The sequence below is a fragment of the Artemia franciscana genome, chromosome 2, assembly GCF_032884065.1.
Source record: "Artemia franciscana chromosome 2, ASM3288406v1, whole genome shotgun sequence".
NCBI classification, from domain to species: Eukaryota; Metazoa; Arthropoda; class Branchiopoda; order Anostraca; family Artemiidae; genus Artemia; species Artemia franciscana.
Window position 1 is genome coordinate 9,907,734 of NC_088864.1, and position 14,214 is coordinate 9,921,947.

Genomic DNA, 14,214 nt, shown 5'->3' on the forward strand with positions numbered 1-14,214 from the left:
TTGTGCCGGCAGAACGCTATTGTTATACAAAGTCGGAGACACAACTGAGCCTTGTCTGACCCCTTTACGAGCTGGTACAACAACGGATTCAGTCGGACATGAGGGTATTTTAATTTGCGCTCTAAGGTTATTGTACATATAATACATAGCTCTGACAATACACAGATTGAGCCCTTGTTTATACGCTTCTAAAAGGATCTGCGCATGCACCGACGAGTCAAACGCCCGGCTTACATCAAAAGAACCAATAACCAATGGGTCACCCGTTGCCTCAGAATCAGACAAAATAGCAGCAAGGGCGAACAGAGCATCAGCGCAACCAAGACCTACCGTAAAGCCAAACTGGTAGTTTGGCATTTGGCAACAATTTCTAACATTCGGCAATATAAGCATTTCAAAAAGCTTACATAAAACTGGCGACAAAGTAATTGGGCGATAGGAGGAGCATATATTAGCTGGCTCCCTTTTTTCAGGATGGGCGTAAGTTGTCCTCCACAGAAAACATCGGGCACAATACCGACTACGAATATGATCTGGTACAATAATGTTAACATTTCATATAAAAGACGAGTACCATTCACAAGGTGAAGTGCACACAAACCGTCAACTCCGCGCGATTTTTCTTTTTCAACTTAAAGACATTTGCAGTTACATCTGAAACAGTTACGGTAAAGTCCGGAAAACTCGAATTTGATAGCACAGATTCAAGTTGCTCGATATATGGCCTTGCTACACTGGGATCTGGGGCACTAAATTCGCTCGTATAGTAGGCTCGCCAGTCGTTTGGGTCACAAGGCATGGACTTAGGCGTTTCTTGGCGCTCTATTACACGATCTTTCCATAGACGACTTGGATCGTTGATTATTCTCTCTGTATATTCATGTTTTACATTTGTACGATGCTGCTTGAGGGCTTTCTTAAATTTACGTTTCGTGTGTTTACGGAGACAATTCAACACGCCGGATTTTGGACGACCGCCTTCCCTCCATACCGTGAACCACAACTTAGCATCTTGACACGCTTTCACTAGCTCTAAATTCTTTGAGAACCCAGGGATTTCAGTATGTTTACGAATTTTCGTAGCGGGAATAGCAGCCTTTTCTGCGGTTAGTAGTCCATGGGTGATTTCAGCACAAAAGCTATTGACCTGTATTTTAGTTTCTTGGATATTCCTTTGCACGTTGGCTTGTAGGAGATTATATGGTACATTGATCTTCTGCAGCGTCTTTTCGAGCACTGCCTGATAAAGAGGAAAGTCGGCCTTTAACCAATCCTTTATTTCGTACCACTGTGAAGAAATTTTTTCCTTAGGAATACACACATAAACACATGCTTCAATGGGGATATGGTCGGTGGAGTGACTTCCCATTAGGACGCTAACTGTGCCACTCACGTTTAATGTGCATGCGACATGGTCTATATTTGACACTGAAACCACTAGTGTATATGAAAGTAAAATCATTGTCTTTTGGAAGCACACGATACCGATTTTCCAATGTGCTTAGGATCAACTGGGACCAAGGAGACGAGTCGTCGGCTAGATCACAGTTGTAGTCTCCGATTATGACGCATTCCAGTTTGGACAACATAATGGTCATGAGGCACTTTGCAAGAGCACGCACTGCCTTTGAAAATCGGTTATCTGATTCTTCGTCGCTGTAGTTTGTGGGGAGGTAGACATTGACGATCACAAGATTCCCAGCTCTTATAATTATAAAGTTTTCGGCTGTATGAAGACTCTCGGAATCAACTGCAAAGTTACATACGATCGCTAGTCCACCAGAGGGTCTTCCACGTTGACGAGACTTTGCTGGGACAAAATAAAATGTATGATTGTCTGAAAACTTGCGCAGGCTGAGACTATCACTTGTCAGCAGATGTTCTTGGATGCATAGAATATTGCCTCGCCGACATAATTCTTCAATTAAGGGGATTCTGTGAGACACACCTCCGTTCATGTTCCACGACACGATCTTAGTACTTGCATGCTGTTCATTCATTGGAGCGTTTTTGCTTTCCAATTTGCTTTTTCATCTCAGGACATTGGAATGACTGACAGGTATGTTTTGTCGATTTACATGCTGCACAGCCAATTGGATTCGTGTAGGGGGTAGTAGCATTTGACGTATGGCCAAGGACACCGCAACGGGGACAAACCTGGGGAGCGGAACACGCCGCTGAAACGTGACCTAATTTCTGGCAGTATAGCATCGTTTTGGAAGGTACACAAACTCTTCAATCGGAAAACGTTCAAACTCTAGTTTTGGTGAACTTTTCATGGCCAGACCTAGCTGATAGCGGGAAGAAAAGTGCAACTTATAGGTTCGACTTCTACCACACTGCTCTGCCCTTTCGCAACCTGAAACGCAGTTTTTCACCTTATCGTCATCATATGTAGTCGGAATGTTTTTGATCACGCCTATAAAAACTGGGGATTTCACCCTAGCTTCTGCACTTTGCGACTTCTGATTGATAGAAGAGGCAATGCTGTTTGCCTTGACTTTCGTTTTAACTACAAGCCGCCATTCAGATCGACTTCTTTTCAATTCAACATCATCGTCTGACAGGTCTTCTCCACACATACTCATCAAAAATTGTTTTCGTTCCTCTGGCGTGGTAGTGGGGGATGGGTTCTTCAAAACTACGGAATAAGGTAGTGGAGAAAGTTTATCTGGTGCAGGATTGGGTTGGTTTCCGTCACTTACAGATTTGCCGGGAGGCCACGGGATTGGGACTTGGTTGTAGCGCTCGAGAAAACCCGAGAACTGTCGTCGCATTTCATTCACTGTCGATATGACACATGCGCCTACTTCTGCTCCACTGGCCGGTATTTCTTGAGGATCAAATATAAAGAACTTGGGAAGTTCTATTCTTTCTTTAGCTCATCTTGCAAAAGCTTAGAAATATCCATTAAATTGTCCTCATCTTGGACGCATTTTGCAAATCGATCACCAGTTTTGGCCTCCTTAGTCAACAATTCTTTGGCCTTTAAGATTGAGTCTCTATCAAAAAACTCCACAGCTCGTTTTAAAAATACTTCCTTCTTTATCCCGCTATTCATTGAACGCGATATGTAGTTCAACACAGGATTTAGTATTATAATCTCCATCATGCTTGAAGCAAGTTACTGAAATCACCCAGGAACAAGGGAAGCGTAAGGACCCCCTCACCTATTCCCCGCAATTTACGGGTAGCTGAATACCGGTGGGTACAGTACGGCGCTTCCAGGGGGTTCCTTCCCCTCTTCTGCTTGTTCTGAGAAAAAATTAGCACTTTAATGAAATGGAAACAAAGATGACGCTCTATGAATTTGGCAATATAGATGGCAGGCCAGTCTACTTAAGAAAAAAGATGGCACTAATAAAAATACCCAGAGAGAAAGACCTATTCTAGGAACTGGAGAAAATCTCTCAAATAAATTTAACTATACATCTATCATTAGAGGGTATAAATCAATGTGAAGATAACTTCAAAGCAATGCAGTAGCCTTATCCCATTAACAGCAAACAAGCAAATTCAGCTGCAATAACTCTTTAGAGCTAATGCTGTATTTATCTGAAAGGCTTAATGACAGTTACGATGTTTTCGTATTAAAATGCACCCTTTAATGCCTCTGGCCCTTCCCTGAGAAGGGGAGCAGTTGTTCGCGCGAAATATTCCCCTGTTTCTTCCAGTATTTTCGTTGGCCTTCTAAAAACTCCATTCTCGATTTTCTTTTCTTTGATTTTCTATTCTTTGTCTACTTAAACTATTTTTTGCTTATTTAGAATAAGGAATTCTGTCCATTTTTCCATTTTTGCTCTGAAACTGTGATGGAATGTTTGATTCCAGTCTGTTTTCTTCCAATTTTGTTACTAAAAAAGGATTTTTAATTTCGCTAAAAAATCAGACATCTGGTCATTTTGCTACTGCTTACGACATCTGATCAACATTTCAAGGTACCCATTTTGTACTTTCTTTGTGGCTGCTCAATTTTGCATGTGGGTGAATTTCCATTTGGGGGGATTTCTTGGGGGATGCCTAGCACCTTTAAGACTCTAGTTAATATTTCACAGTGCTTAACTTACCTTAGTAAAACCACTTGAGTCAAAATCATTATTGAAACCTTGGCCTTATTCAAGACTACCAACAAAGGTGCCATAAGCAAGACATATAAAGTAGGCCAAGATATAAAAGTCATAATATGAAGTAGAAGTAATCTTTGGCAAATGCATGCTTATTTTGTGTCTGTGAAAACACTGCTCTGCCAGTGCTCTTGGTAACCACTACATCCCCTCAACAATGATTTATAGGTTTTAATATCTAGTGCCAAATAAAGACATTTGAATCATTCATTCGGTAAAAGTATGTGAAGTATTTTAGAAAAGACAACAAGCAAAACCTTCTTTTCTATCAAACCAAAAATTTCTCGGAGTGCACAATCTAGGCTTTTATGTAATCAATATACTATGGTGTGCTGCTAACTTTATTAATTTACTGGTATAGCTTATTGACCTAATGCTTAATGTCGAAAAATCTGTTATCTCATTTGTAATTTCGTTGCATTGAGTGTTTTTACAAGTCCTTATTGAATTTTAATAGTTGTATCCGTTTTCAGGTATCCTTCTACTCGTCTCAAAGCACAGATTCTACTGCAAATCTTGGTAGTAATGAAGCACAAACTTCAACAATCAATGAACATGAGCTCTCCAAGTTCAAGGCAGTTTCAAACTCCTGGTGGGACCGTAACGGCGAAGCCAAGGCCCTCCACAGCATGAACAAACTCAGAATCCCTTTCATTAGAGATGGCATACTTTCAACACAGGTAACAAAAGCAGAAAAAGCAAAGAGTAACAGATCTTTGGCTGGTTATTCTATTTTAGATGTTGGTTGTGGAGGTGGGTTGCTTTCTGAAGCCTTAGCCAGAATTGGAGCAAATGTTACAGGGATTGACGCTGTTGCTGAGAATATTGAGATTGCACAAGGTCATGCTCTTGCAGATCCTCTGTTAACTGATCTAACATATATTACATCTACAGTTGAAGAACACAAATTTAACTTTGAAGGTAACTATGATGCTGTTGTTGCTTCTGAAGTTATTGAACACGTGGAAAATCCACAGTTTTTTGTTGCCTCCTGTGCTGCTCTCACTAAGCCTGGTGGATCACTATTTATCACCACTATTAATAGAACACAACTCTCATGGATCACAGCAATTGTTGGTGCTGAATATATATTAAGAATCTTGCCAAAGGGAATACATGATTGGAACAAGTTTGTAAGTCCAGATGAATTAGAAGTAATGCTTACGTCCTCCGGATTCCAACCAGTTAAGAAACATGGAATGCTTTATAATTTCCTTGCAAATGATTGGGTATGGACGAAAAATACTGATGTCAATTTTGCAATCCATGCTGTGAAGACGCTGAAGGAAAAAGAAGTCCAAGAAGCACCAGAGAAACTTGATGAAGACCTTTCTGGTGAAAGACAACCAGCTGCTACCTCTGGTGTGACTAGCGAGTTACCATAATGTGGAATTCTGGTGTTACCATAATTGAATTGATTACTGTTAAGTGTCCATCTGTTTCCAGCTTATAAAAATTATTTTATTAGAACTATAAATGCACTTTGGGTCTCAGAAAAAAATAGTCTTCTTATAGCATAGCTTTCAAAAAGTACCTGTAAGTTTTCTAATTATTTGTTGTTTTTTTGCCAGACCAAGAAATTTCGAGTTGTGTTAAGTTACTACTTTTTACCTATTTGTTTCAGTAAAAGTTACTTACAAAGAAAGCATTTCCATTTTCTGTCTTTCGGTTTTAGAGTTAGGATAGAACAATTTCAAGTTACGTGAACAATGCTTTGTATTTATTTTTTTTTGTAATTCACCAATCTTGAGTTAAATTCAGTATTCAGTTTTTTTAGTTATATTTTAGTTGTTTTCAGTTATTGATTTACACTTTTACATCCTTACTTCCAGTTTCATAATTGAATTCCAGTCTGCCATGCTTCAAACTGAATGTCAATGTTAATCTCTTATTGATTGGTATGCCGTTAATCACTTTTCATAAGTCTCAACAAGATCTGATGTTGTTTTGTTGTTGATTTCAATGTGATTGGAGCATCATTCAGCTCCGTTATATACGTATCGATCTTTTCCAGAGACAAAGGGTAGTTCTCTTGAATTCTCTGGAAAAAATTGAAAACTTTAAACTAGAAAACTTTAAAAAAAAAATTAAAAACTTTTTTCAGTTCTCAAAAAAGAGAACTAACAAATTGTGGTCAATTGGCTAAGCAATTATCATAAGGGTTCTTACAAACGATGTCTATTTTGGGTGGGGTGAATCACTTCACAGGATTAATTTCCATAACCTTGATGGCAAACCATTTTCTCCATTAGTCCGGCCACTTACATCAAACCTCCTCAATTATTCCTAAAAAACAACTATAGTCAAGAGATTGACATTACAACTTACATTAGTTTTACATATGATACACATCACAATTATACAATTCAATATGGTGTTTCAGTTTTTACGGCATATATAACACTGCTACAGCACCTAATTTAAACTTGTATTTCTAATAAAACATCCCAGCACAGAAACATATGGAGCCGAAGAATGGCAGACTACTGCGTGAAAAGTAAAGGCGCCAAATAGCTTTACAACTTTTCTTCTTAATATTTCACGCTGGACATCATATTTTTGCAGGACATTATAACATGGCGGACATCTTCATGGGTGCTGGCAGGGGGGAAGCATGGCTCCCCTGGAAATTTGGGATAATAAAGTAATTATAAGGAAATCAATGGAAAGAGAGCAGAATAGGGGAAAACCATAGAAAAAATGTGTATTGCCCCATTGTTAGCTGCCTCCCAATAGATTTTGACCCGTAATATGGAAAATATAAGTTCTAATTTGTGACTGGGTGACTCCTTTCCAGTTTTCCAGAAAAAATTCTATATGATTTGGTTGGAGCAACGAAAAAAAAAATCAAATTCTTCATAGTAATGAATGGTAAGTAAATTACGATCCTTGTCAATAACGAAAGTATAAGAGCCGAACTATTGATAACTTCCAATGGAAGAATCAGCTTTATATGGTGATCCTAAATATGTATAAGTTTATTAGTAATTAATGCAGTTATTAGTACACAAGAAAGTTCGTACAATTATAGAAAGCAACTTAATAAGGGGCAATTTAAGTAAAAATATGCCGTCAACTTTGGCTTACATTGCAAAAGTACCCATGAGCTGATATATAACGCCATTGTAATCTGAAATGTTTCCCCTAAACGGAATGCTGAAACTTGAAACGAGTAGAAATCATTACGTATATGAGGGGGGATGCCCCCTCATCAACACCTCGCTCTTCATGCTACAGTTTTTCGGCACTTTATAAAAAGTTATTTTTTGTTCTAACTAAACGGCCCTTGTGTTTTAGTAATCGTTTTTAAAGAATTGGGACAAGATCTAAACCTTAGCGTAAAGAGCGATGTTTCCAAGAAGGGGGCAACCCCTTCAAATACGTAACAGTATCTGTTCGCTTTAAGTTTTAATGTTGCACAAGTTTTTTCAACTTTCAGTTGAAAAACTTGTGTTTTTATCTAATTTCAGATCTTTTTTTCAATAACGCCAAGATAGCTGGATCCACCTCCATGGAAAAAATCCCTCCCCCACAGAAATATCCTCTGGACAATTCAACCCTGATAAAAATTTATCCCGGACAATTACGCTTAGCATCTCCACGCGTAAAATTAAATCGGTAAAGAGAAAATAAGACATATATATTCGGAGTACGAATTCTGGCAAATTCACCCAGTGTAAAATTTTTGCTGGGAAGTTTATCCCCTGGAAACATCCCTCTCCATGAAAAATTCTCCCCCATGCGAAATCGTTCCAGCAGAAAATTCGTCCTCCCTCCTTACTCGCAAAATGTATGCATACTTCCCAATAACAAACACTATACAAAACAAAGGCCGAATTTTATAACTTAAAAACCTTTTCCCTGGGGCTGTAGGGGGCCATTGTATCTCCAAAGACATAGTTATGGGTGTTTCAACTTTGCTGAACAAAATAGCGTTCTCAAAATGTCGGTCGGACAATTTTGGGAAAAAAGCGGCGTGAGAGAAGGCCTAGTTGCCCTCCAATTCTTTGGTCACATAAAAAAGCCACTAGAACGTTTTATTTTCGTTAGAATGGCCTTCTCTCGACGTTCTAGGCCCACTTGGTCAATACGATCACCATGATAACCATGACAAACAGATCTTTCTTCCGGCAAAAATTCCACATTTTCGCAGATATGAGCAGATATGATGATGTGATTTTAATTAAAAATCTATGACTTCTAGGTGGTCTTTCTCCCTTTTTTCGAAAATTAGACAAATTTCTTTGGCTCGTTCCTTTTGATAGGTAAGACTAAACTTAACGAAACTTATATGTTTGGAATCAACATAATGAGCCAATTCTTATGATATATCTATTGGTATCAAAATTCCATTTTTTAGAGTTTCTGTTGCTATTGAGCTTGGCCACTCCTTACGTACGTTCTACGTTCGTTCGTTCGCTACTACGTTTATTACCACGAACTGTTTGATTGCCCATTAAAATCCAAACAGAGATTGTTGAGATATTTATCGTTTTTTTCTGGGTTACCAAAAGTATTGTATTCGTAAAACTGTACAGTTTCATGAAATATAACTAAACAAATAGAAAAGGTTTTTCAAGTTAAGTAAGGAGCAAGTCTAAAAATTGAAAATAGCCTGTATATAAGGGGGACTGTCCCCATCTCTACACCTTGCTCATTTAAAAAAGTTTTTTAGTTTTTTTAAGAATTTTGTTTTTCAATTGTTAATTTTCTTTTAAAATTTGGACAGAATCCAAACTTCACAGCAATGAGTAAGGAGCTTCAGAGGACACCGGTTCCTTAAATCCCTGGTTAATTGCTTTTAAAATGTGTAAATCAACAACTGGACGTTGATTCGTACCGTCCTACGTTTAAATTTGCAATTTTAATTCTGAATAAATTTGAATATACTTAAAAAATTGGCGATGAATAGTAATTTTAGTAAATCAAACCATTGATTTTTAAGTAAAATCAAGTAGTTAAGGGCACCAAGCCTTGGGTAATTGTATAAAAAGCCAAGACAGATAGTCCGAGTGAGTGAGAGGCAAATCTGGCGTAAACCCTTTTTGGGATTGTATAAAAATGATGTCATTTCACCTGTCGGTAGGTGAGTATCATCCATCCCTCCATACATCATTCCTAGAGCAGAACAAAGATAAATAGTCATAGAACTAAGGGATGAAAGATTTGATTGATTTTGGGCTGAGTTCTTTGTTAATATTACTACTAAAAAATTTCGGTTGGATAAAATGGAGTATTATTGTTTGTATGGATGGAAATTCTGTGAGACTTTCGATCTTCTACATAACTGAAGCTATCACAACCTCTACAATAGGATTTTATTATCGATAAATTAACACTTTTGTTTAAATACGTTGAAGTACTAAACATGAATAGAAAAAGAAAAATATTACCATTTTAAATTGCTGAAAACGAAGTTCCTTGCGGAATTTGCCACCCCAAAGTTATTTCCTGGTGGGGCTGATGATGACCTACCTTGACATTTCCATCTCTGTGGTGGGAGATATGGGAATGTAACATTTTAGCTATATAGAGAAACATTTTAATTAATCTGTACTCCCTTCTACCTCTTTCAACATTTATCTGCCGTTATTAATGATGTGTGGCATTACTTCTTTTGCAACTGGGAATCCCAAAATATAGTTATTGATACTTTTGAATCAATTGGCTTCTCAGAATTTTAAATTGATAACAAATTTGTGTCCTTTGGCGTAAAAACGTAGTTTGGCGTCCTAAAATGGCAGGAAACAAGACATTCCCCTGGCCCAACTTGTATAGTCACTTAAAAAAGAACTTTAAATTTACGTTTGAATGAGCTCACTCTCAATTATCTTGGACCTTCGGTTTGGTACAATCGACCGTGGGAAAAAGTAAAACAAATAATATGCATCGACAGTGGGTTTTTTCTGAAAAACAATGCGAGACTCCATATTTTGAAGATTGGAGCTTGAAACCTCTACGGTAGAGTTTTCCCATATAATGTACCTAATAAAGGGATTTTCAATAAGATAGCTTGCTTTTTCGGGGGTGTTTCCCCTTTTTTTCAAAAATCTGGCAAATTTTCTCAGATTTTCAGTTTTGGGTAGGTAACAAGAAACTGAAAGAATTTTATATATTTAGAATCAGCAAAAAAGCCAGTACTGCTGGTTTACCAATTTTCATAAGAATTCCATTTTTAATTTTGATGAATATTGGCCCAAGTTACTTCTTAGTTCTTACTTCCATTTTTTTATCACAAACGATCTGATAAGATTCTCCTCTGACAAAAAAATTTTTGGAGCCTGTTCGTTTTATTTAGTTAAATAGGATAATGAAAAGAAAGAGGGTTAATTTGACAGCGGGATAGTAAGTTTAAATTTTGTTTTCTCTCGCTTTTTTTTATATCTGAATATATAAGGGATTTAAGTTCGAGGAGGAGAATTGTCCTGTTATTAAAGAGGTAAATTTTACATGGCTGTTATAAAATCAAAACATGGTATCTATGCAGACAGGATGATTTTTGAGTATCTCTACTCCGTCTGTAATCTATTTTAAGGCGCAGGAAATTGCATAAAGACAAGTCTACATATGTCATAATCTACGATCTTTCGGTAATTTTAGTTTGAGTTTGATTTTCTTTTAATATTCAAAGAATAATAACTACACATATTATTGATTAAATAATTTGATCCCTCTGCCAGGAATCCTTGTCGTTTAAAATTTACCGTATTTTGTGTCATTTTGCGATCAATTTAATTGCCCTTTTTGTTTGATAGTTTTTCCTAGAAGCGTTTAAAGATAATCTTATTTCTACTAAAATATATTCCCTGTCACCCAACCACTTTCTGCCGGTGCCCTTGAAACTCTTTATATGCATCACATACACTATAATTTATTGAATCAGCCAAATTCCACTTAAAAAGAATATGCGTTTACTTTGCATGGCCACATCTAATTCGAAATATTGTTGTTGAAATTTTCCTTTCACTATGAACCAGGTCCAATGGGGGTGGCTTGAAATCATATTGATCCAAGATGGTATCTGGAGATCTTCTTGAAAAATCGGCTTTCTCATCTTCGGCTTACTGGGCCTCATAACCCTGAATATATTCACTTATAATTTCTACCTGTAAAATTTCATCACTGGTACTCGCCCATTTTGCCATTTTATCTGCTCCCTCATTTCCAGGAATACCTGCATGGGCTGGGACTCAGGTCAGTTGTGCATCAAAGACATGTTTTAACAGATCATACACCATTATTTCAATCTGTGTAGCGATTTCTTTTGCACAATTTTGTTCCACAGCTAAATAATTTATCACGGACAAAGAATCGGAACATACCATTTAAGAAAACTACCAATTATACCCTTTCACTTAATATACAAAAGAGCTTGGTGAATAACAATCATTTCTGCAGAAAAAAAATAGTAAGCTTGTCAGGTAGCTTAAAGCCACAGGAAATACCAGTTGAAGGGACAGTAAAAGCACAGCCCGAATCGGTTTTCGGCTTGGATCCGTCAGTATGTATGTGGGCAAAGTCTGTCCAATGTATTGTAAGCCTATACAACTTTAATTTTAAAGTTTTTGGTCCTACAAGGCCTTTAACAAGCTTAGCGAGGCTAAAAACTTTTTTTCTTACTAACTCCTTAGGGATTATTCTATATAAGTCAAATGGATGTATGCCAATTAATTATTTAGTCTTTCTGTGAGTTTTAAGATAAAATTTTCAAGAATTTTTATGTAATTGCTTTAGAACCAGGAGAATAAAATACTCTCTCAAAATTTGAAATAAGACAAAAAGGAATCCTGAATTTTCTTGAATTGCCGTGCACTTCTTATGCAAACTATCTAATGTTTTTGTCATTTTTGGAAATCTGTTTTTTTTTCATTCCCCCCCCCCCCGAAAAAACCTGTTCAAGTGCTGTAAACAGGGATGTGACAATCATGCTTAACTCCTGGTTTCATCCCCATTCAAATATTCAACTCACTTCGTATCTCAATCACAGTAAAGTTACTCTCGTGCGCCTCAATTATCCTTATAACTTATGTATCTAGTAAACCATACAAGAGTAGGGATTACTATTTATAGTAATCTTATTTTACAAATCTTATTATAGTAATGTTAAAAGAGAACGAGCGACTTGGATTACTTTATTATTAAATAATACCGGGAAATCCAGCTCTGTCTCCATGAAAAAGTCCGCTACTTGTGTCTTATATGTAACTCACTCAAGTCTACGATGTGTAAAACTTTAGAACAAATCCGTTTCCTCGTTTGCTCCTCAGTTACTTTAGAAACAAATTTGGGGTATATATTTGCACATTTGGGGAGGGGGAGGGTCAAGTCTAGCGGGTTTGCTTCCAACATATGTTAGGTACAATTATTCTGCATATTATGAAGTAAGAACTGTATTCTGACTTCAAACTGGCCCCCCTCTCCTCTTATGTGCAAGTATATAGCCCAAGTATGGGCAACTATATTATATATTTCCATCTATTCTGTCTCTCGTCTTTGTCTTATCTCACGCTAAGCTGAAAGAAACTTACGAAAACACCGGTTTGTTCTCGAGTTAAACGCAGTGTAAACTTGATTGAGTGGTTTAAAATACGCAAGTACCAAAATTCTTTCCCCCTACTGAAAATAAAAAAAAAACTATAAAATTCTCAAATTTGGAAAGCCTTATTTTTCACAGGGGGGTATTTACCGGGTTTTTTTTTCCGCGGGGATGACGCCAGCCACCATTCTGAGAGACACAAAAGCCAAAACGTAAAATAAAAGGTTTCTAGTGAATTCTCTGGGTCATATTTCTGGTTTTGAAATTTTTATCTTTGGGGAAAGGGTTAATTATATTTTGTTTACCTTCAAATTTTTGTGCTATCAGTCACTATTGGAATATACACGATGAAGTAGTGATACAAATAAAAAAAATGTAGAAAGTATTAGGTGGCTCAAACAAGAGCCAGCCATTTTTATCTCAAAACCTTGTAACATACATCCGTTGGTCTTTGGGTCAAAGAGAACCCTATGCATAGAAAACATTGAAAAGTAAAACTAGTTTGGCCTGAAAATCGGCCAAAAACCTCTTTCCGATTAGCCGGGATTAGTCTAGGCCAAGAGTTCATTGAATAAGATGATGTTCGCCAAAGAAGTAACAAACAATGGGGAAACTACCCCTCACCATTAGTGCACCTATGCAATATTAGCATAAATAGTACTTTCTTTTAATGTATTATAATCCATTGTATTGCAATACACACTCTGTTTTTAGAGTTTCAGTTTCTGTTGACAAGGGTGGCTCTTTAATTACTAACTGTTTGATCCTGGGTTTGCTCAAATGAGATAAAGGCAGCAATCCTACCCAACCCTCCCCCAAACCATAATTTTTCAATTGATTTTTTGTTCCCCGCAATTTTTTGCTGTTTACTAAGAAGAAATTAAGCAAAATAGCGGTGAAAAGTGCCGCTGTTTTGCTGATTCATTATCGGGATTAGGTAAATGACAAAACTATAATTGACCAGATGAGTTAAAGAAAATGAAAACAATCAGATAACGGCTTCTGAAATATCCAACCTGTCAAAATCTTATTTTCAGTTGTTAAATCCAGCAATTTTACCAACTCAATATCCAAATCAGGTAAAAAGACAAATAACTGCAATTATATGATTAAAGAAGGTTGATCATAATGCTAACGAAATGTCAAACACCATGTTGCTAACATTCAGTAATTATGATGGCTCAGTCACCAGGATTGCATAATTTCTTCAACTTTTGGTAGGGACTAATTGCCGATAGCAACTGTTTGTGAAACAAGCTAGTATAAACAGGGATCAGTTTGACCACTGATTTAATTACAAAAAATTAACTTCAGAAATTAAATATTATAGTACTTGTATGTGTATATCCGATAAGACTTACACTTGTGTTACGATATCACTTTCCTTCATAGCAAACATGAGCTAAAATAGATTATAGCAACCAAGGATGTTGGGTCCAGCCCTTTTGCTGCGTCAGTTCCTAGTGACATTAAATTGGGTAATACATTCCAGCCAAAAGAAAGATAAGTTAAATATTTTATAAGCCCCCAGCAGGTATGTTGTCTATGTAGGAA

The 14,214-nt window shown here is 36.9% G+C and overlaps 1 protein-coding gene across 2 annotated transcripts in view; it reads left to right on the top strand.

Annotated features, from left to right (window-relative positions):
* The window catches only part of LOC136037161 (ubiquinone biosynthesis O-methyltransferase, mitochondrial-like), a 29,358-nt gene extending 23,589 nt beyond the window's left edge, over positions 1-5,769 (top strand). For both annotated transcript variants that reach the window (XM_065719699.1, XM_065719709.1), the window contains exon 2: positions 4,598-5,769. In XM_065719699.1, coding sequence (XP_065575771.1) covers positions 4,598-5,509 — 912 coding nt within the window. In that variant the 3' untranslated portion in view covers positions 5,510-5,769. The remainder of the gene's footprint in view (positions 1-4,597) is intronic.
* Positions 5,770-14,214: the final 8,445 nt, after the last annotated feature.